General features: G+C 47.1%; 1 protein-coding gene across 1 annotated transcript in view; it reads right to left on the bottom strand.

Annotated features, from left to right (window-relative positions):
• Positions 1–979: 979 nt before the first annotated feature.
• The window catches only part of ITSN1 (intersectin 1), a 235,177-nt gene continuing 212,465 nt past the window's right edge, over positions 980–23,691 (bottom strand). Inside the window, exons 31-39 of the mRNA XM_053565715.1 lie at positions 17,716–17,899; positions 15,855–15,953; positions 9,816–9,983; positions 5,565–5,777; positions 4,368–4,489; positions 2,987–3,069; positions 2,603–2,686; positions 1,995–2,168; positions 980–1,329 (exon numbers count right to left, since the gene is read on the bottom strand). Coding sequence (XP_053421690.1) covers positions 1,181–1,329; positions 1,995–2,168; positions 2,603–2,686; positions 2,987–3,069; positions 4,368–4,489; positions 5,565–5,777; positions 9,816–9,983; positions 15,855–15,953; positions 17,716–17,899 — 1,276 coding nt within the window. The 3' untranslated portion in view covers positions 980–1,180. The remainder of the gene's footprint in view (positions 1,330–1,994; positions 2,169–2,602; positions 2,687–2,986; positions 3,070–4,367; positions 4,490–5,564; positions 5,778–9,815; positions 9,984–15,854; positions 15,954–17,715; positions 17,900–23,691) is intronic.

The following is a 23,691-nucleotide window of genomic DNA, read 5'->3' on the forward strand; positions in this document are numbered from 1 at the left end:
CTGCTGAGATTTCCCATGACAGTCAGAATCCAGCATATTCTAGCAGAGAACAGGCTCAGAGCTGGTTACCAGTAACTATACTTATATACTACACAAAATATCACAGGGCCTCTGAGCCAAAAGAGGATTTGCCAACATAGCTGGCAACCAGGACCTGATAACATCCTGAAATTGCCTCTCTGGTGACCTGTGATGATCTGACCCAGCAGAGTATAACTTTGTCGATAAAGAGTTTCAGTGGGTGGCACCCTAGCTCAGTGGGTAGGGCACCAGCTACATGCACCAGGGCTTCGAACTCAGCCCAGGCCTGCTAAAAAACAAAAAAAATAGCCTGGCATTGTGGCGGAATACCTGTAGTTCCAGCTACTTGGGAGGCTGAGGCAAGAGAATCACTTGAGCCTAAGAGTTTAAGGTTGCTGTGAGCTGCGATGGCACAGCACTCTACTGAGGGCAACAGAGTGAGACTCTGTCTCAGTAAAAAAAAAGAGTTTCTGTGACTATATTCCAAGCATACTAGGAGCCAGCACTGAATCACCCATGGGTGTGCCACTGCATTTTCATAAACATGTATTAGTACAAGGCCTAGAAGGGGATGAAACGGCTCTAACGGCACACCTGCCAGAACCTTCCATAAACCAGCTTTGAAAGAGCTAAGCCGGGGCCAGACCAGAAGACCATCACATCGTGTGAGGGAGTATGGGGGTTCAGACAAGAGGACCACCGTAATTGTTTCCAAAACACACACCAAGGACTGAGCAAGGAGTCTACTTGGGGGCTGTTGGAGGTAAGAAATGAAGGGGTGACATGAGTCCTCCAGACATTGAATTTATAAATCTACTTTATAGTTACCAGACACATCCCTCCAGCCCAGGGATGGGCCAGACTTTCAACAGCACCCCACTGGGGGCCATGGGACTGCAAACACCCTAGAAGCTGTGATGAGACTTGCATTGAGGACCAAGGAAAACACAGTTTTGTCTCATAAAATGGGAAACTCTTTGTGCAGAGTGAAAAGGATTGTCGAGAATTATTCCTAGAAGCTTCTAGGCGACCTGTCACTGCTGTCCCACATCCCAGTGGCTGAACACCCAACGGTGGTTTCTTAGAAAAGGAACACAATTTCCAGACAGCAGGTGCCGCCTGGGGCTAGAGCCCTGCAGAGCACACGCTGGGCCTGTCCCTACGGCTCATCAAACAACTGCAGGTCCAAGCGGACCACAATCTCCCCCGTGGGGACCTCGTGCAGTAGGAGACACTTCGTAACTGGCCCCTTGGAGCCCTGGTCTTTCTTGATGTCTGCCACACGGATCTCCGTCCGACCCAAAAAATCTGAAAGGAGAACAAAAAGACTGCTCAGACAGAGAGAATTCCTTCTCTTCAAGACACGTGTCTGGGATATTGGGGGTGTCACAGAGAATTATTATACACTCCCCTCTTCTCTGACTTCACATGTGAGACTAGCACTAGGATTTCCTGCTTACTCCCTAGCAGAGTGGTCAACATGCAGTGTTTTCAACCTTTTTTTTTTATTTTTAATCTCACAGCACACTTCAACCTATAGTTCAATTTCTGTGGCACATTTAAATTATGTTGATTAAAAAAAAAAAAAAGAGTTGGCTCGGCACCTATAGCTCAGTGGCTAGGGCGCCGGCCACATACACCAGGGCTGGCAGGTTTGAACCTGGCCCGGGCCTGCTAAACGACAATAAACTACAACAAAAAAATAGCTGGGCATTGTGGCAGGCACCTGTAGTCCCAGCTACTTAGGGGGCTGAGGCAAGAGAATTGCTTAAGGCCAAGAGTTTGCTGTGAGCTGTGACATCACAGCACTCTACCAAGGGTGACACAGACTCTGTCTCCAAAAAAAAAAAAAAAAAATTACAAAATTAATAAAATAAAAAGATTTGGGAGTTAAGAAAAAGAAAGAAAGCATTTCTGAATACAAGCCTCATGACAGGGAAGGAGGGAGGGCCGCAGGGGCCGAGTTCACTCACCATCTGGTGAGAACTGGTCTCTCTCGAACACAGTAATACAGAGAACCTCCTGCTCCAGGTCTCTGATGAAGAACTGGCAGTTGGAATTCCACTTGGGGTTCAGCGTGTCCTGGATTGTCTTGGTGATGTGGCACTGGGAGCCCATGGTCACTTCACAGTACGGGTTGCTCTTTCCTGGGATGAACAAAAGCCCTTGCCAGGCAGGAGGGACACTTCACTTTGATCCCCCTCTGCCACGCTTCCTAGGTGCCGTTAAATAGAACAGCTGGGTGAAAACTCCAATTTAACATCATGCTTAAACTGAGAACAGAGAATTAGATGAATGGGCTGTTAAGCCAGGCCCTTCCTGTCCCCTCACTTTGGCCTCACTTCACGTCACATCTACTGTGAATGCAGCCCCTCAGGTTGCTCTGAAAAGCAGAAAGGTAGAAAGAATTAAAAAAAAAAAATACCTCCAGGTTTTGAGCAAGTACTAGAAAAACCAGTTTGGGAAGGAAATGGGGAGCATGGAAATGGACATTTGGTTGGAAGCCAGTGGGGCACTGGGCACGCAGAACAGGCTTCCGGGCCTCAGTGGGTGTTTGGACGGGAGCTGCCCAGGGCCTTACCGTGAGACCGACAGGGCTTCAGCTCAATGCCTTCAACCACATTCACCATCAACCTTCCGATGCCTGTGGCCCTTTGGGAACGCACTATGACAGCAGGAAAAACAACACAAAATGCTTCATTTGAACGTCTGACACCTGTCCCGCACCTGTCTGCCTCACAAGCCATTTTATGATGTTCCTGTCCCCACTCAAAAGTAATTCTCGCCTCCTGTTCTTAAACTGTTACTTCCTGCTCCTGGAATTTGTCGTCTACCTCCCATCTGCAGCCTACCCCACACTCACATCCATCCCATCTCACCCCCCTCCTCTAGGACCAGGGGCATCCTCTACTCCCAGGAACCTGGATCCGGCCAAATGCCCACCCACGCCTCGCGGGGACATTACCGAGGTAGGCCTTCTCCCGCTTCTTCTTCTCAGTCTCTATGTAGAGTTCAGAAGCAGCTTTGATTTTCTGTACCCAGGCAGTTCTTGGACAGAAAAAGACAGAAAATTGCCAAACAGAACTCAGGAAAAAAGCTGCAGGTCTGCTAAAATTCTGTTTCCAGGACTCTATTTTCTTTGTTCGTTTGCTTTGAACAACAGTCTCAGGAAAAAGAGTCTGATTTTCATGTCACAGGATGCTAACACTCATTCCTACCATCAGGAAGAAAGGCCTAAGGGTCATGTTTATGGATGTACTCTGGCCCGGCTTCCACGTCCCGTCCCGTGGAGGGAGGTCTGCTGACTTGGAGGGCATGGCACGCGCCCCCTCTTCCTCCCTTCCTGGAGAGCATCACAGATTTGCCTAACCCCGTGAGGGCAGAGGGATCTCTCTTGTGAAATCAACCAAGGGAAGAACAAAACCATTTTCCCAGATTAAGAAGCACTTGATGTGAAAGAGCAACGCGCCCAGGGGAAGCATTTGGGGTTCTGCTTTCTCCTTCACTTTTCCCTGAGAACCATATGCGCAGTACCTTTAGCCAATTTTCTTGCTTGGTGCAAATGCTCTTTGGAATGTTGTTGGCCTGGTGTCAAGTTCACCCTTCAGAAAATAATCTATTTCATTTGCCTCCAGGGCAGAGTCTTGAAGACATGATTGAAGCAAAATACCCAGAGCTCTGGGATCCAGAATGCCTGTCTAAGTGAGTCAGGTAGGGAGGGGTTCAGGTCTGGGTGGTCCTGTTCATTCCCAAATCACTTCCTTATTGGTTTCTGTCACCTGGAAAACCTAGAGAAACTTGAGATGTTCCATTTATCTCAAAGTATGCTGACAACATCTAGAAAAAAAGTTCCTTTTTTGAGACAGAATCTCATTCTTTTGCCCTCAATAGAGTGCTGTGGCCTCAAACTCTTGGGCTCAAGCTATTCTGTTGGCCTTAGCCTCCTGAGTAGCTGCAACTACAGGCACTCACCACAACGCCCAGCTTATTTTTAGAGACGAGGTCTCACTCTGGCTCTCGCGCGGTCTTGAACCTGTGAGTGCAGGCAATCGCCCGCCTCGGCCTCCCAGAGTGCTGGGATTACAGGTGTGAGCTACCAAGCTGGGCCAAACAAACAAACAAAAAATTCTTGAGCAAAATTAGTTTCAATCTATTTTACTTTGAAAAATTCATACCATCATCTGTCAAACTTTTGAGAGGCTCTAGAAAAAAGTCCTGTGCCCTTCACCGCTGGAGGTTATGGCATTTCAAGTGGGGAATGTTGGACCTAGTGATTAACCAACCACCCCAGAGGTCCCAGACCCAGTGGCCCCGGGGCCCAGTGCCAAGGAGACGGCAAGTCTTACCTTTCATTTATGCTTTCAGCTCGGAGAGTGTAGACTCGGTCAATGTGGGAAATATGGAAGATGGGTTCATCTCCGGAAGGATCAGTGGGTAATTTTACTAGAACCTCGTTTAGGAAAATAGGCTGGAAAGTAATGCCCAGACATTACAGAAATCGGCAGTGGGTCTGTGAGTTCCAGTGAGCTACAAGCATGGGGTGTGTGTGGGTGCGCGCGCGCGGGTGTGCACACTTAAGTGAATATGTCCTAGAAAACGAGAGTGAGCGTCCGTGTTTCAGTGCACGTGCCTGTTTGTGGTGTTTTCCAGTAATCAGACTAAAGTTACATGTGTATTCCAGTAAACTATACCAGAAGAATGAGTTTTTGTGTTAATATCGGCTTTCATATATTATAAATAATAAATATGGATTTCTGCTCCCTCCATTTTTGCAGGTATTTTTAAGTCCTTCAGAAAAAGATCCGACTTGTCCATTTTTCCCAAAGTATCTAAATAGCAGTCTCAGTCCACTTTACATCCAAGCACCTCCCTCCAAAGATGTTCAACACACAGTTTCTAGTAGCAATCTATAGAAACACAGCTCACTTCCCCAAAATAGAGCCAACTGCTGCTTCAGAGAAAGTTCTTCTATACGGACGTTCTACAGGAACTTAGAAAAACAACATCCCATGACACAAAGACACACGGACACAGCCAGCCACGTATGAGCAGACAATAGAAACAGCTTAGGTAAATTCTCCGCGTATTGACTGTTTAGATAAGATTTGCTGGAAAGGGGAGAGGCACAGATGTTGCAAGCTACACTGAGAAGTTTGGTGGGGGCTTTAGGACTACTCGGAAGGTGGCATGGCCACTTGAGTTGATGGCACGTTGCACCTCTACTCCCAAGCCTGTTCCATCTATAAACTAGACCATGAGCTCCTTACAGGGTAAGGCATTCCTTTGTCACATCCCCCGGAGACTCACAGCAGCCATTCAGCAATGTATAAAAGTCTCATCAATCGAATTATGTGTTATTGGAACTGCAATGGGGTTCATACCACCCTCCACTTTGGTCACCCTAAATCCTGGCTCATCTTCTTTGCCCTCCGCTCCACCATAGCCCCCAATCCTGCTAAAACTCTGGCTCCTTCTGCACTTTTTTCTCCCCAAACACATTAGCCCTGACTAATGTGCAATGTACAATCTAGAATCGGACTTACTGTTTTGTACATTTTGTACTGCAGGTTAGATTTGGGGCTGAAGACCTTGTCGGTGCCAGAAGACCCCAAGGGCTTTGTGATTTGAGTCAGCAGGAGGAAGTCGTTGAAGAGGAAACCGTATAGCTCCTTGTTGCTCTTGGCCTTGTAGAGTTTCCCACTGTGCAGAAACTTCCGTGGCCCCAGGCAGTTGGTCACTGAATTGAACACAAGTTGCTAAGAAAGGAAAACAAAACCCAGAGAAGACACATAAAGGAAGGTCATTTTTTATGCTCTTGTGTCTCTGTATCTGACAGCTTGGGCTCCCTCAGGGTCTAAGGCCTGTGTCTTAGGCACAAAGCAAGGTCAACTTTGAAGACTTCAGCCAGTGCCTTTTGGAGCCAAGAAATCAAAGTCACTCGAAGGAATGTTTCTAGGGGTTCCAAATGTTAAGATGAGTCTTGGTTACCATTCAGAAGGCTTTTCCCATGGCGGGAGGGTGCTGGTGTCTTAGGGTGTAATCTGTGTGCTTGTTACCTTTGTTATTTACTGGGGAAATGGGGCTGCAGGAAGAAAAGTGCCCACTGGGCTCCCATCTTGAGGGCCACCTGCTTTGTGCCGAGCGCCGCACAGGAACAGCGTGGACCAGCTTTGCCAAGAAGGCTCCGCACAGGTGCGCGAGTCACTTGTGTTTCTGGAAATATCAGGAACTATCTGTGTACAATGCCCTGGGACAGATGCTACTTTCCAAGGTGAGAATGGAGTCCAGGGCCCTAGCACAGGTGTGATGGCAAAACTCAGGGGTGTTTAGTGACACCTCAATGCCAAACTGGACAGGCCCTGTATTGTATCTCACCCGAATCACTTACTCAGAAAGTGTGAGGGGACAGCCCTCTCCCCCCACTCCCTGACCCTCACAGATGTCTGCAGGTGAAGAAACGCAGCTCTAACATCTCACCGAGGTCTGTCACCTCATGCCAGAAGGTTCTGAAGGAGCAGGGGAGGACTGAAGGGCAGATGACCTGCTAAAGCTCCCTTTTTGACAGCAGAGGGAGAGACTGAGGCAGGCAAGGCAAGGCTGTGCACTGGCTACTGAGATGACCAGGCAGAGCCCAGAATTCCACGGCCCTACCTGGCTACACACCTGCCCAGGGACCTCCAAGTTTGAGGTGTGAGCTGTGAGCCCTGCAGACTTCTCTGAGGACGGTATTTGAGAAGGGGTGATGGGTTCACAACATATGTCCCCCCAGAGATGCTGGTGGCCACCATCCACCTATTCTATCTCCAAAGTGAGAGAAAAGATTTGGTGGCACCCATGTGACTGGAGATCTACAGGTAGCAAAGGAAGTGGCCACTGCACTCTGCTCTCAGCCCCAAAGAGGGATGACAGCTTCTAACCTCCTAGAGGGACTCTCAGAACCCAAAAGACCAAAGTTAACACCCCAACAGGAGCTTTCGAAAAACATTCTTCACCCCTTGCCCTCTGAAGAAGAGCCTAGAGACCAGTCTGGCCCTTCTTGTTTGCTAAAAGAGGGTTCAAGCCACCTGGGGACAATGAATCCAAAGAAGGCAAGTGTCATTGGAGCCAGTGACATGAAGGATGACATGGAGGCCAGGACAACACTGAACACATGTGAATAGTATTTACTTTTCTCTATTGTCAGATAAGAACGCTAAAGGCAGCATTTATTGGAAACTTCAATCACTGGTATGTGTCCCAACATGGATCCCCTGGGCCATGTTGTGACCCTAAGTCAGGAAACAGAAGCCAGTGTACCCCTTTCCTGTCACTGTGAATGAACAGCATAAAGACAAAAACAAAGCTGATGCACAATGGCTAGGAAAGACTGATCAATAAAGAAGGACAGTCATCTGATTCTGAAGAGAGCACATGAGCTGAAAAACAGAAGGGCAAGAACTTACTGACATCTTAGGATGAAGACCCCAGCCTCACTGAGTCCCTCTGATTGGAGCTGTTAGGTTCCGGGAAGGAAAAGGCCCTTTCTAAAGCACGTGTGGCCATGTCAGCATTTCTGCCTGGCAGTTCGGGAGCCACACAGGTCCCTGGTCTTCAGGATCAAGTTAACATCCCTTTGAATGACACATGGGCCTTCAGTGGCCAGGCCGCGGACTGCCTTGTTGTTCCTCTACCTTCCTCCCCGATGCTCTGTTGAGAGCGGGCCCTCCACACTGAATGCTCTGCCCCCAGCCTTTACTGAACAGATATCTTCACCCTTTGATGCCTGGTCAAGTTCTGCCTTCTCCAGGGCTCTTGAGAAGTGCCCTCCCATTACCTGTTCCCACAGCATTTGGAACCCAGCTCAGCCTCATTGCTCCTCACATTGTGTTATAAATCATGGCTTAACACCCCCCCCGCCAACTGCCCATCTTCCTCCAAGACCATAAGCTCCTTGAGAGTAGGGGTCACATCTTATATTTACATCCTCAGGGTTTAGTACTGGGCAGTGGCACATGGAATGATAGCTCATTGGCAGACATTCAATAAATGCTCATGGGTTGATGAGCAGGTGAGAGAATCATGAGCCAATCCACCAAAGACTACCCCCAGATGGTGCAGCCATCTAGAATGAGACTAGAGGAAAGCTTAAATGACAAGAAGACAATTAAAGACCAAAGAAGAGACTTCTGTTTCTAGAAGTATGGTGCATTAGATATTCTGAATGACTCACCAACAAAAACTAAAAAGAAAAAAACAAAAACTGAGTAAAATACAAAGATTCAATTTCTGAATGCAAGCAATCTGGTGAAAAAAAAAATAAAAATAAAAACAAAGTAAGAAATTTGTGGAGGCCAAAACCAGAATGAACACAGGAACCTTGGAGGGTAACTGAGCATCAGAGCGAGCTGTGGCTCTCAGGGCCTCTCTTGAACCAGGTGATGTTAAACTTCCATTGTAATGGCCATGTAGGGTGCAGAGACACATGTATCCAGGGCCAAAGTGAAGCGGAAGATCTTCAAGGTGAAGACCTTTCACAAAAAGCTGGACTCAGAGGAGGAATGACAAGTGAACTCAAGCACAGAAGGAATGAACAAGAAACCTTTTCTAGAAGGCTTTGACCATGGTGTATGGAAGGGAAATATGCCCATGAGAATTTGTGACCACCAGGCAGCTCTCACTCAAGTTTATAACCACAACTCACACAAATGGCATGATCCCACTCCCCCAAACCCTCTAAATTAATTTAGGTATTTCTCATAGCAGTCCTCCCAGGAGGAATGCAACTTCAGACAACAAAGACGCCCATGGGTCTTTCATGTTGTTTCAAGCAACATTGAGTTCACAGTTGAAAATCACAATACATGGCCAGGCATGGTGGTGCACATCTGTAATCCTAGCACTTTTGAGGCTGAGTCAGGAGCATTGCTGGAGGCAAAAAGTTTGAGACCAGCCTGAGCAAGAGTGCGAGTAGGGGCACACGCCTGTAGCCCCAGCCACTTGGGGGGCTGAGGGTCGCTCGAACCCAGGAGTTTGAGGCTGCAGTGAGCTATGATGATGCCACTGCACTCTAACTAGGGCAACAGAGCAAAATACTGTCTCAAAAAAAAAAAAAAATCCCTATATATAGAGAGAAACAGGAGTGTTCAGAAGAAGCTAGCACAAACAACAGACAAAAAAAACAAGACCCATAACTTTAGTGCTGTGATGATCAGTTTTGGAGTACATAGGAATATGTTTAAAATGTGTTAAGAAATAAATGAAAGCCAGAGCGGTGGCTCACACCTGTAATCCTAGCACTCTGGGAGGGCGACGTGAGTGGATTGCCTGAGCTCAGGAGTTCAAGACCAGCCTGAGCAACAGTGAGACTCTGTCTCTAAAAATAGCCAGGTGTTGCGCTGGGCACCTGTAGTTCCAGCTACTCGGGACACTGAGGCAAGAAGATCAGTTGAGCCCTAGACTTTGAGGTTGCCACGAGCTATGACACCAAAGCACTCTACTGAGGGCGACAAAATGAGACTCTGTCTCAAAAAAAAAAGAAGAAGAAGAAGAAAAAGAAAGAAAGAAATAAGAAACATGAATGTTTTAGCAAAAACTAAGGAACAAGAAAGAAACCAACAGAAGAAAATAAATAGGACTGGCAATGGGAAATAATATAATTGAGATACAAATCTTAGTGGAAGGAGTCCACAGCAGGTGAGAAGCAGCGGAAGGGAGGTCAGGCAGCTGCAGGTTGGGTCACGATTTCGCGTTTCCTCTTCCAGGCTGGCTGCCAAGGCCTAGCCAGGGGAGGCCCGGTCCCAGCCCGGGGCAGCTACCTCAGACAGGCCTTCGCACTGCACGTGGGCCTGGATCCACTCCAGCCGGTCTGAGTTCTCCTTCTCACGAACGCCTTCGTTCACCTGGGAGCACAGCTCTTCCGCCTTCTCCAGGGCATGCTTCAAGTGGCTGTGGTCGGGGTGATTTTCGGGAGTGTTTTCTAGGATCTATATAGGAGAGCAGACAACGACATCTCCTGGTCAGGCCATCCTCTCACGCGGTGCGGGCAAGCCTGCATCTGCTGTCCTGGAGGGCCAGGCCCAGCAGAGACAGGGCACAGTCCCTTCCTGAACAGTGCCCACTGGAGTGACCACAGCTCGGAGTGACTGCAGCTCCGAGTTCCCACCGCAGTTGCTTTTTGTTGGCACCAGTGGGTGGCCTTGCAGAAGCCCTCTCCTCTTCATGGACCCCCATGGGGGGCAATGGGTGGTCACACCCTAGAGGCCTCAGCCAAGGGTGGGAAACCAGCAACCATCTCCTTTCATTCTTTTAAGCACCAAAAGAAGCAAGAAAAGTTTTATCTTTCTCTGCTGCTCCCCCTTCGTTTTCTAATTTCATATTAACATGAGGGTACAAACAATTAGGTTACAATGTTTGCATTTGTTAGGTAAAGTCCCCATTGTAGTTGTGTACTGAACCCAGGAGGTGTGCCATAGACCCTTACATTGTGCCCATCAGGTGGGTGCTGCCCCCCTTTTTTTTTTTTTTTTTTTTGTGGTTTTTGGCCGGGGTTGGGTTTGAACCCGCCACCTCCGGCATATGGGACCGGCGCCCTACTCCTTGAGCCATAGGCACTGCCCATGCTGCCCCCCATTTAATAAAAGGATTTGTTCAGTAAAATTTGGATCAGTCAAAAGGCCACGCTAAGGACCTAAAAGGCCATATGTATTGAACCCAGGAGGTATGCCATATACCCCAACTGTGTGACCTGTCCTGCAAAATGCTAACATCCCAGGGTGAACCCTCAACCACACACGAAAACCCACAGCATCACAGAGGGTAATTGTAATCCTGGAGCCAGAAGCGCCCTTAGAATTTCTCTTTGAAAAATCTTCATGCTTGGGCGGTGCCTGTGGCTCAAAGGGGTAGGGCGCCAGCCCCATATGCTGGAGGTGGCAGGTTCAAACCCAGCCCCGGCCAAAAAAAAAAAATCAGCAGTAAGAAAACAAGTGGCTTAGTCCATTTGGACTGCTAAAAAAAAAAAAAAAGAAAGAAAGAAAAATCTTCATGCTCAAGCCTGAGCAAGAGTGAGACCCCGTCTCTAAAATAGCTGGGTATTGTGGCAGGCACCTGTAGTCCCAGCTACTCTGGAGGCTGAGGCAAGGGAATCACTTGAGCCCAAGAGTTTGAAGTTGCTGTGAGCTATGGGGTCATACCACACAACAGCAGGGTGACTAAGTGAAACTCTTGTCTAAAAAAAAAAGAAAATCTTCATGCTGTTCCATAGAGGAAGAAACTAGGCCCAGAGACCAGGACCAAACCCAGGCATCCCAGTCCCAGTTCTGTGCTCCTCTCCCGCCTGCTCACTCAGCCGGGGACATGCATCGGCATGCTGGTCTGTGATCTGACGACGTCCCACCAACCACCCCCTCCCCCCCCAATGAGGCTTGAGAGCAGCAGGGCACCACATTCCGTGTGTTTAGCAGGCAGCCTGGGGTGTGAGGGGAGCAGTGGCGCAACAAGGGCAGTGGCACCCTGCACTGATGTCCCCTACAGACTGGCTCCTTCCTGGATCCGTGCACAGCTGCAGGCACCCAGGCACCTCTGGAACTGCATGCAGACGGGACCATTGGAACAAACGTGCTTTTCTGAGTAGAGCTTCCCAAGTTGGCAGGTGACAGTTCTAGTTTTGACGCTAGACCTCCTGGGTTTCAATCCCTGCCCCACCGTGGGTCAGTTTCCTCCTATGAGAAATGGGGATGTTAACAGCACCTCTGTTATAAGGTCGTCTAAAGGACTGAATGACCTGGTGCAAGTGGAGCATCTTGCAAAGCACCTGGCTCAACAAGGGACAGCAATTACCATCCGATCCTTAAAGGACTTGGAGGCCCCTAAAACGATCATTACCCTGTGCTCTAGAATGTGCTCTAGAAAAGACCCTAAGCTGCCTCTGAAATGCACCAGGAGAATGTTGAGAGCCTACCTGCCTGGGCCTTGTCCACGTCCAAACAATTTAAGTGAATCTTACCCTGAATGATACCGCATTTCAAAGTTATACCCTGGTATAAAGACCCACGTGAGTGCTCACACCCTGGGCCCTGTGTGTCCACCAACCAATTCCAAGCAATGGCCTTGACCTCTGGACCAATCCTGACTGCACATTAGAATCCCTTTGGAAAACTTGATGCCTCATCCCCGACTGTATCAGAATCTCTGGAGGTAGAACTCAGGCTTATCATTTTTCTAGTGCTCTCCAAATAATTCTAAAATGTAGCCAAGTCTGAGGACTAACATTCCGACTGGAAGCCCACACTGCCAGCTGGTGTGAATTGATATGCTTTATTTCTTTTTTTTTCCCCCCTGTGATGCCATTTTTATTTTGTTATTTCTCTTATTTATTTATTTTTATTTTTTTTTTCACCATATACTGGTTTTATGTACCATTTGACAAATTTTCATCACACTGGTTATCATAGCCTTCCTGGCTTTTTCTTAGTTATTGTGTTAAGACATTTATATTCTATATTTAGTAAGTTTCGCATGTACCCTTGTAAGACGTACCGTAGATGTGGTCCCACCCATAACCCTCCCTCCACCCATCCTCCCCCGTTTTGTTTTATTTCAAAATGAAAACAAGTTTATTGACTTTTCTAATTATAAAAGTAATATTGTACAATGTACAAAATCTAGAAAATGTAGAAAGTTATAGAGAACCTAAAAATCACCCATAACCTCTCCACCTTGAGAGAACTTGTGTATATATTAGTTGATACATTTTTCTTAGACACATATATACATAATTTTTTCATACTTGATTTTTTAAAAATAAGAATTAGATCATGCTACCGTCGTATACACCCTGCTGTTCTGTACACTGCTTTTACATGTCTTTTTCATGCCTATTTCATATGGATCTATACTGTCAATGTTAAGGGTTCTATAATATTATCATTGCAAAAGTAAACCGCAATACATTTAAGTAGTTCCCTTCTCCTAAAAATTCATATTCTTTCCAATTGTTAGATATTTTTTAAATTATTTCCTTAGAATAAGTTCCTAGAGGTGGACTCTCAAAGCCAGGAGAAAGTGCAGTTTGAGCTATAAATTGCCCTACAAAGGCTGCACCTACAAATTTACCTTCCACCAGCCAACTGCCAACACTGGGGACCCACAGTCGGTCCAACATATGGCAATCTGGCAAGCCAAAAACAAAGCATTTCCTTGTTTTGTTATGCATTTCCTTTATTACCAATGAACGTGAACTTTGTGTACATTTAAAACCTAAGTATGCTCAGTGATAAAGCTAACACCCTGCTTAGTAAGAGCCAGACACTTCACAGATGTTAAGTCAGTTAATTCTCACATCACTATGTGGTAGGTACTAGTGTCCCCATTTTACAGACAAGAAACTGAGGCCCACAGACATTAAGCAACTTGCCCAAAAGCACACAGGGGTGGTACCAAGATCCAAACCGCGTTGGTCTGGCTGCAGACAGTGTGCTCTTTACTGCTTCAGGATAGAGAAGCAAGCGACAGCAATTACCATCCAATCCTTCCAGTTGTGTATTTCACCTATTTTTCTATCAGAACATTTGTCTTTTTTTTTTTAGTTATAAGAGTACTTGATGTAACTATAGATGTCAATTTATATTTTATTACCTATGTATTAATAGTTAAAAATATGTTTATCCAGTGTATATCTGTCAGCTGTCTTTTAACTTTGTTTACTATATTTTGTTGTTCAGAAATTTTGAAGAAAAATGTTTATGCAAATAATATGTTAACACATTCTTGATATGCAAGAGTCAATAGATTTGGAAGTACATAAAGCAAACATGAAGCCTTTCTTCACGATCTCAGCCAGGAGGTAACTACCACGATCTCAGCCAGGAGGTAACTACCACCTACAGACAGACGGGCATTCCTGTAGATATCCTTTCTATATTTAATAGTCACATGTACATTTTCTTCCCTCTTACTGCAAAATACCATTTTATAGATTGCTTGGTGAGTTTAGTTTTGTTTTTACATATAACAGCATTTTCTGGATATCTTTCCATGCTAATACATAGAATAGAAGTTGTCCTTTATCTTTTAAAATATAGCATTTTTAGAGTATAGATGTACCATAATTTATTTAGCCATTTCCATTAACAAACATCTAGGTTGTTCTCCAGAATAAACTTTTTCTTAGGTCCTTTTAAAGTTCTATCTTCGAAACCATGCTAAGAATTTCTCCACCTCAGTATTATAAAAATATTAAGTCTCGGCCGGGCGCAATGGCTCATTCCTGTAATCCTAGCACTCTGGGAAGCCAAGGTGGGTGGATTGCTTGATATCAGGAGTTTGAGACCAACCTGAGCTAGAGCAAGATCCTGTCTCTAAAAATAGCTGGTGTTGGGGCAGGCTCCTGTAGTCCCAGCTACTTGGGAGGCTGAGGTAAGAGAATCACTTGAGCCCTGGAGTTTGAGGTTGCTGTGACCTATGACGCTAGGCACTCTACCAAGGCCCTCAAAGTGAGACTCTGGCTCAAAAAAAGAATTCAGTCTTAGTACTTTCATGGCTTTTCATGTATGTCTTACAACTGGCCACTTTTTTCATCCTCTCCTCAGCTTTCAGTTCATTCTCCTGTGTTCTCTGGAGGGTAGCAATTATGTTTCCACAAATAATGGAAGTTTGTTTTTTCCTTCTGAATATTTATGTCTCTCAGTTTTTTTCTTGTTCTTGTTTTTCTCCCCCCTAGCTAGATCTAGGGCACCTATTTTAAAAACTTGTTCCAACTTCAATTTGCAATTAAACAAGTCTTGAAGTAAAGTGAGTATTGAGCTAATTAAATAGTAATAGTGGCACTGGAGGGGAGAAAACAGTAGGTTGAAAACTTCTTTCAAAACTTAATTATTTAACTTAGCCAAAGTGTCCCTGGTGTATTTTGTGGGGTCAGGCTTGGGTTGGACTGAGGAGATGACTTATGTGGGAGGGAGATTTGTCACATGTAAGGAAATTGAGCAAATAAGTAAACACGTTGAAGATAATGAAAACCAGACTCTTCAAGGAGTAGGAAGCTACAATATAAAAAGGGGAAGGCTGGAGTAAATTCTGCAGTATTGGGTTAGAATAGCAGGGATCAGCAGGAATTCATGGGTTTTAACATACATGGACTTATCTAGAAATAGATATAAATATACGTGCATGTTCATATGTAAATATATGTGCAGGAATAAACATGCATATATTTCCTAGCTCTGCTGCTGAGAAGCCCAAAAGGCAAAAACGCCTCAGTAACAATGAACACACCAGTGCCCACATCTGGGTTTCTAAATACCATTCTCCATTAAAAGGAACCAGACAGATCTAAAGCCTCCTTCCAGAACTTATATTCCCTATGGTTTTACAAATATAATCATAAGTTCAGAGAACATATCAGTATCAGTCTATTTGCTTGTTCCATAGAAAGGATATTGAAACCGTAATTTTGTTCTTTTCTTTTGGTATTGGCTTCCTGTAAGTGACAAGAGAAAATCAATCACCTAATATCAACATAGAGTATCTCATGATGGTCTCCTGAAGCTGAGCGGGAGGATCAAGGCATGGAGGCACCGTGCCTGTCTTAAAAAAAAAAAGAATCGAGAACTAAACTCTTCTGACTTCTAAGGTAGAAGCCACTTGGTTGCACAACTGAAGGATGTCTGTTATTAGCTGTTTTCACAGTAAAACAGTTTTTCTTTCCGAGTTACCAACCAGACACCCCCACGTCCTGTTGGCATATTCTATCTACACAGCAGACACCAGGTGTGCTGGCCGGAGGATGTACCTGCGACCCCAGCCCTCTGTCGCCAAGGAAGCATTCCTCTGCTTGAAAAGGCAAGGCAGGTACTTACATTTTTAATGATCAGTGGGTATCTTGTTACCCGTTGCATAGGCTTGAGTATGAAGCTAGAGAGTGGCATCCCTTTACAGCGCAGGTCCATTGCCAATCTCTGAAATACGAGATTTTTTTTTTTTAAGTGTACTTAAGAAATCTGCAAAATCCAAAGTCAGTGACATCAACGCTAATCTCATTTATCTCATTTATCTGGATGACAGCTGAGAGGGGTTGGAAGAGCCTGCCTAGTTATCCCACCCAGAATGAGACAGTTTCCAGATGCAGGCTGGGAGCCCTGGGGACTTGAGTTTCCTCTCTCAGAGTGATGAGATTATGGCTTTGCAGAGAATATTTCTTCTAATGTCTGCAAGAACTTTATAACATTCTTGGGCACAAGAAGAGTCACAAGACTCTTCAGTCAGAAGGAAAATTCCCCTCAAGTCTCAGAGATGCTGGAAGGGCTGAACCTCACTGTTAGCGCTGGGTGGAGCCTACAACACCTCTGGGAGTCTCGGGCAGAGTGGAGAGACACAAGCAGCGAGCTGTGTGCCCACCCTTGCCTCCCTCCCTCTTTTCCTCCCACACTTTTGCCTATTCTGCCAACCTTCTGGAGGACAATGGTCCTGACCCAAAAAGGTGAGTCCTGTCCTCAAGTCACAAAGCATTCTCTGGTGACTCAGCTCTTGAAGGCTCTGGTCCAGTTTAATGCCTATAAATAGGCAGCTGCCTCAACCCAGAGCCCTGAGACCTGAAAACAGTCCGTGCCAGGATCTGCCTCAGCTATGGACATCATCATTCCAGGCAAAGGCTAGCCACCCCCACCCGGCTGAGGCGGAGAGGGGTAGGGAGGGACAATAAGGTCCCACCCAGGGCTGGTGTCAGCACTTCCCTGAAGTTCAAGTGCATCCAACGATGCACTTCCTGCCAGGGCCCAGGAGGAGCCCAGCCCTCAGCAGAAACCCCGAGTGGCCCATGGCCCCCAGCAGCCCATCATCCACTGTCTTGTCTCCATCTATTCCAGGCCTCCCTAGCGATCTTCCTCACCTTAGACTAACCTCAGTGTCACCCTCCTTGACCAGCAAATCTGAGCATTTGAAGCTTACGTGAGGCCATGACCATGCTTGCACTTCACCTTGACCGCATGACTCTGGGGGAGGTGAGGATGGCCTGCCCCTAAAACATAGATGTGGCCCAAAGAAATGCTGGCTTATTCATCAAAATGTACCTGCTTACTGGGAGCTATTTTATTCTTTTCCTATTTTTTTCCTTCAGGAGAAGTGAGGGCTATTTGGATGGCCCAGCATGGCAAGCATGGACTCACCCTGGTCCAGGCCGAGTCCCAGTGCCTGGGGCCTCCCCAAAGATCCCCTGGGGGACAGAGGCCCTGGCATCCCACAATGACCCCCATGGACTGCCTAGAGCTGAACACATAAAGCAGAAACAATGGGAGATGAGAAAAGAGGCCACTGAGACTCCTGGCCACTCCCTGTGGAGGCAGAGGGCAAAGACCCTCAGAGTACTGGGGACTCCGAGATTAAACCAGAGAGGAAACCTGAGACCTGCCCCACCCGGCAATGAGAGATTTGCATGTGTTCCAAACAACACCACCAACTCCTGGAAAACATCCTTGAAGACACTTCAAAACTTCCAGGTCTGGGGCCAGCTCCTCCTCCCCAAGCCCACTCCTCTGCAACCTGCCCCAGCTGTGGACACCACGTGGCTATATCTGACAGTCCTGTGGTTTTGCCACAGCCTAGGGTCCTGCTGGCCTCCAGGGGGGATGCACTTGCAGAGCTGTACATGAGCCCCTCACACCCCCAGCTACCCAAAGTCATCACTCTGGGGAGCAGGGCCTCCAGGCAGCCCGGGCTCCTTACTTTGACAAACTCCTTAAAGTCAGGGGCCTCGTCCGTCTTCTGCTGGATCAGGGCGGCCCCGTTGAGCTGGCAGCTGCAGAAGCGGATGTAGGGCTGCATGTGTGGCAGCTGAGCGCTCAGGATGTCCCCGATCATCTTCACCGGCATCTTCTCCCCCGACATCTTCTTGCGGACTCGCAGAGCTCTGCACGGAAACAACAGGAGGTGAGCCCCTGCTTTCACGCAGTCGGACGGCGCCACCCCGTTTCCGGGGTTGTACAGAAACAGAATGCGCGTGAGGGCACAGACTCCAGGGCCACCCGAGGATCTATCCGGGAAGACAAGGCAGAGAAGGAAGTGAGCCTGGGCCTCAGAGAGGGGGCACCAGGGCACTTCTCTTTGGAGTGGTGGCTGTTTACCACAATTTGTTTATTCTTATGGAGAAATATGGAATCCTTTCCTTAGTACCTTGGACAGGATCCCTGTGTTGACGTCTCACTTCATAGATTATCTGGTATGGCTCAAGGACTGAGCCTATTTCTGAGGACACCGCCACCCATGGGAAGTTGCTTTCACCGCTGGAGGATAAGGAAGCTGAACTTCCAGCTCAGCAGAACATGGTTAAGATGGCAAAGCAACGGCCACAGAACAATAATCCTGCTATGTTCACCAAAAGCCAGTTGTATGTGAGTGTGAACTGTCACCTGTGCATTGCCTGTGGCTAATTTGAAGGTGACTAGAGTAAGAAGGTTCTGAAAAGAGAAGTCTGTCCCTGTGACAATGGGCCAATGCACCCAAATAATTCATATCCTAGAAGCCAGGAAGAGGTGTCTGTTGGGAATAAGACATATTTGTTCTGGGGTCCACCTGCAGGGTGAGCACTCAGGGCCATGGTGACCAGGACCGTGCCTGCATTCTTCCAGCTCTAAGGTTGGAACTATTAACAACCAAGATCGGAAAGAAAGACTTGGCTCTGAGCTAAGTACGAAGGATGGCTGTGTACTACATGGACAGGACCACAGTGTATGGGGCCATGGGTGCGTTCACCTACCCTAGTTTTCACAGGTGGGTGGGTGGATGGACAGAACAGAATAGTATGGCATATGAATTTATGATAACCTGAGGCTGGGAAGATGTCCCTAGGAATTTCTATGGCTGCTTTCACGGACATAGTGGAGAAGCCCTTGGGTAGGAATTGAACTATATTATTCCAAAGAGGCTCCCTGGTATTAGGATTAGGCTTTAAAAACTTCAGATCACTTTCTTTTCTTTCTCCCACATTTTGGGCTAAAGAAAAACTCCTTGGACTCAGCAAGTCAAGAAAAGAAGTCTCAGGGACCATTAACTATGTGGTCAGAGCAATCAGTGGTCCCACCACTAGTGCATGCCCTCCTGGGGGAGGTCAGCTCCGGCTGCATGGGGTGTGAGAAGGGGCAGCTAGGTATCCTCAGGACTGCCCAAAGCCTCTTCCGCCTGAGAAGTTGGTGTGGAATATCCTATAACACATAGAAATTTGATCAAGGGTCACATCACCAACAACGTGGAGATACAAGAACCTCAAATAACCATGTTACAAACTTGCCACAGATGGAAACAGAAAGAAATCCTATTATTCCATCGTTTTCCCATGAGGAGCACTTTTTTTGCAAGGGAATGAAAATACTTTCATCCTTTTCCCTGCTCCCCATTTTTGAATGATGAGGGAAGACAGGAAAAAAGGGAAAGAAGTGTAGTCCTTGGCTGGAGGAAGCTTGGACAGGACTGGATTCTGGAGGCCCACATTTGTAGCCTGGAGTTGCCCCCAAACCAGGGCCTGATTGACTACAGGCCTCTTGGGTTCAGTTGTAGGTCTCCTTCAGTGATACTCCAACTCGCACGGGCAAGACTTTTGGAGACCTCAAGGTATTACCAGGCCCAAAGATCACGTGACTCCCACATTCCTAGGAGTACTGGCCTTTTGGTGAGCTGATTTGCAATCTCGTAGAAAGGTTTACAGATTAGAGACCTTGAACTACAAAGGCTAATCGGCCATCTAAAGAATGTTTCAAAGAGGGCTCAATGTTTGCTGAATGCGCGAGGGTCCCTTTTTTTTGAAGTCTGAAGACCAAGTGCACAGTTATGCCCCTAGCACTTACTAATGCTTCTTAGGTGTTGTGTTATATACATATATGTATACGCACATACCATACACAAACTTATTGCTCCATTTCCTGTTGGGGAAACTGAGTCACACAGAAATTGAGTGACTTAACAGAAGTCCCACAGCTAACAGGTAACAGAGGCAGCCCTTGAACCTTGGGCTGAACCCAGAGCCTGCAGTTAGAACCACAGATCAGGGGCCCCACCACACCTCCCTACTACGGCTGCTCTGAGCCCCTGCTCATCTTCCCAGAGCAGCTGCCCTACCCCTGCCATCACGCCCTTGCGTGTCACCTGCTTTTCTGGGCCCCAGACCTCAGCCTCTGCTTCTCTCCCCACCGTCTTCTCCTCCACCAATGTTTTCTTCTTCCCTCTTCTCTTCTTCCCAGCCCACAGTTTTGTTTTTTCTTCTCTCTATTCTGTCTTTACCACCCAAGGTATATTAGTTTACTTCTTATTTTTATTTTATTTTAGAGACAGCGTCTCACTTTATGACCCTCAGTAGAGTGTTCTGGCGTCACAGCTCACAGCAACCTCCAACTCCTGGGCTTAGGCGATTCTCTTGCCTCAGCCTCCTGAGCAGCTGGGACCACAGGTGCCCACCCCACAACGCCCAGCTATTTTTTTGTTGCAGTTTGGCCGGGGCTGGGTTCGAACCACCACCCTAGGTGTATGGAGCCGGCACCCTACCCACTGAATCATAGCAGGCACTGCACTATTTTTTTTTTTTTTTTGGAGACAAAGTCTCACTATATTGTCCTCGGTAGAGTGCCATGGCTTCATAGCTCACAGCAACCTCAAACTCTTGGGCTTAAGCAATTCTCTTGCCTCAGCCTCCCAAGTAGCTGAGACTATAGGCAGCCACCACGAAGCCTGGCTATTTTTTTGTTGTTGTTCTTGTTGTTGCAGTCGTCACTGTTGTTTAGCAGGCCCACGCTGGGCTCAAACCCGCAGCCTCGTGCATGTGGCCAGCATACTACTTACTGAGCTACGGGCGCCGAGCCTATTATTTAGGTTTTTGTATTTTTCTTTTGTTTTCTTCATAAGCAAAATAAAATGGTGTCCATTCTTCTTAAATTAAAAGGAAGGTGAGTCAAATACCTTATATTTAAGAAAAACACTTTTTCTGGGGATAAGTTCTTTCATTTTTTTCTTTCCAACAAAGGGACAAGAAAGAATCTTGATTTAAAAAATAGTTCCCGATACCAAGGTTGGCTATCACCTCACGTCTGCTATCTGACAGCCGCCCTGAGTGGCCTGCATCTGGGCTCTGGACATAAAAGGTTCTAGGTCTTTCTGCCCCACCCCGCTTATAAAAGGCACATTTCTCAGCCCTCTGCCTTGGACAGCAGGAGACCCAATCCCAGTGGGCATCATTAATAGCAAGTCCCCGGGTTCCAGTTGACCAATTATTTTGGGGGGGCCTAGAGTGCAGTGGTGTCATCATAGCTCACAGCAACTCAAACTCCTGTGCTCAAGTGATCCTCCTGCTTCAACCTTCCAAGTAGCTGGGACTACAGGCATCCTCCATGATGCTTCCAGCTAGTTTTTCTATTTTTAGTAGAGATAAAGTCTCATTCTAGGTCAGGATGGTCTCAAACTCCTAAGCTCAAGGGATCCTCCTGCCTCAGCCTCGTGAGTAGCTGTGAATATAGTCATACACCATTTTACCCCGCTAATTTTTCTATTTTTCATAAAGACTGCAGGGTGGAGGTTTTGGAGTGGGGTGTGGGGGAGGGAGTCTTGCTCTTGCCCAGGCTGGTCTCTAACTTCTGAGCTCAAGCGATCCTCCCACCTCAGCCTTCCAGAATGTTAGGATTACAGATGTGAGTTACCACACCTAGCCCCATTTGGCCACTTTTAATTTTCCTTTTATTTACCTATCATTTATTTGATAGAACCTATGCTTCCCCCTAAGTACCAGGGGGAAGCATAGGTTCTTATCCTTGGATCAGGAGTAGCAGATACGTGGCTGCTCACTGGTGGCATTCCAGGGATTACTGTGTTCAATTCTCTTTTTCTCAAAACACCTCCCCATCCCAGGCTGCCAGCAGCCCTCAAACTTCTCCATCATCAGGGTTCTGCCTTTTCATGAAAAAGTCATGTCTATGTGGCCAAGCAAATATAGGAAAACATTCCTTGTCCAATTTATGATGTGAGTGTTCACTGTATAATTCTTCCCAGTTTTCTGTGTGCTTGAAATTTTTCATAATACAGTGTTAGAAAATGAAAAAGAAATTAGGTCCCCAGCAGGCTCCTATTAAATTACAAGAATTTTATCTGGAAGATGAAAACATTAGCCTGTTAGCCCAAACCAGCTAATATGACAATCAGAGAAACAGGAACAGAGGCAGGGACCTGGTGATGGGAGGAGGTTGGTCATGCCCATTCACGTTTACCCCTCTGATCGGCTTGCTCCTCGGAATGACCCTGAATGGTAGACAGACCTGGTATCCTGACTACAATCTCCCTGAAGCAAAGCCCTGCCCAAGGCAATTGCCCCAAACAAATAAAAGGTGCCAGAACCCAGGCAAAAACTTGGAACATCAGATTCTTTCCATGGAAACTGGACTTAGAGGAACCACAGTTCCAGGCCCCCAGGCATCCTCCACAGAGTAGCCACCTACTGTGGGACTTGGGCAAGTCACTCGACCTCTCTGAACGTCCTTTCCCCAGCTGCAATGGTGCTTTCATTTCTCACCTTCAGAGCCAGGGAGCAAGTCAGTGCTAATAAGAGGAAGAAACCTGTGGGCCTGGCCCCAACAGAGCCCTAGAAAGGAGCGGCTTCTTCCCTCACAGGGTTAAATTAGGAAGACAACAGAAAGGCTGGGGAGGGTGCCAGCACCACAGTTTCCCCCAGGCTAACCCTGATGGGAGGGAGGGAGCCCCCCTAAGGCGCACTGGAACAATGGGAGACACATCTCCGACCTCCTACGATGGCGATGGCTTCCCAAGGAGAGAGGTTTCAACTTACACATGTATTTTCAACAGAAAATCTTTGTGTCCAACACTTTAGGGTTAGTACTTGTAGATGACCCCCTTCTCCCAGGTGGTAGAGTAGCCATTCTCCAAAGCAAGGGTGCTCAGCTTCTCCCACGGGGGTCCCCAACACCCAAGCTCAGTCTCCCTGTGTACCAGGCATCTGTTGTCTGAAGATATCTGGTAACAGCCCTATGTGATATGCGATCATAGGTACACTATCAGCCCCATTTTACAGGTGAGGACACAGAGGCCCAGGGACCATATGGGAACTGCCTTAAACCACACAGCCAGGGCTACAACAGATGCCAGCCTGAGTGCCCGACAGAAACCTCAGCTTCCGCCTCAGGGGCACCTAGGGTCATCTTTGATTACTCATCCTCTGCAGAGCTAACGACTCGTGCCCACCTCTCTACGTCTCCTCTCTGCATCCCTCATCCACACCCAAACACACACCCAGGAAAATGGGGACCTGAAATTAGTTGCTGAGAACAATGCAGGGACCACATTTAGGAAATACTGGCTTTTAAAAAAAAAAAAAAAAAGGAAATACTGGCTTTTCACTGGTGACCATAGAGACCAGGAGTGGATGCAAAGTTCAGGGAGGGTGCACCCACTCTCAGGTCAGGTAGAGAGTGTCCCTCCTCCCCAGCTGGGTGTCTCCCAGGCCTTATAGGCTGTGACGCCATCTGTTGTCCTAGCAAGTGATGTTATCATGACAGCCTGGTGAATATAGATATTGACTTTTGATCTGTTTTCTTTTTAGAATTGGGAGGGACTCTTCTAATGACCTAATCTAAGCCCCTTGTTTTACAGATAGGGAAACTGATGCTCAAAGAGGATGGGCAGTGAGTCGGGCTCCAGGTCTCCTGACTCCTG

Source organism: Nycticebus coucang, chromosome 16 (genome assembly GCF_027406575.1).
Source record: "Nycticebus coucang isolate mNycCou1 chromosome 16, mNycCou1.pri, whole genome shotgun sequence".
Lineage (NCBI taxonomy): Eukaryota > Metazoa > Chordata > Mammalia > Primates > Lorisidae > Nycticebus > Nycticebus coucang.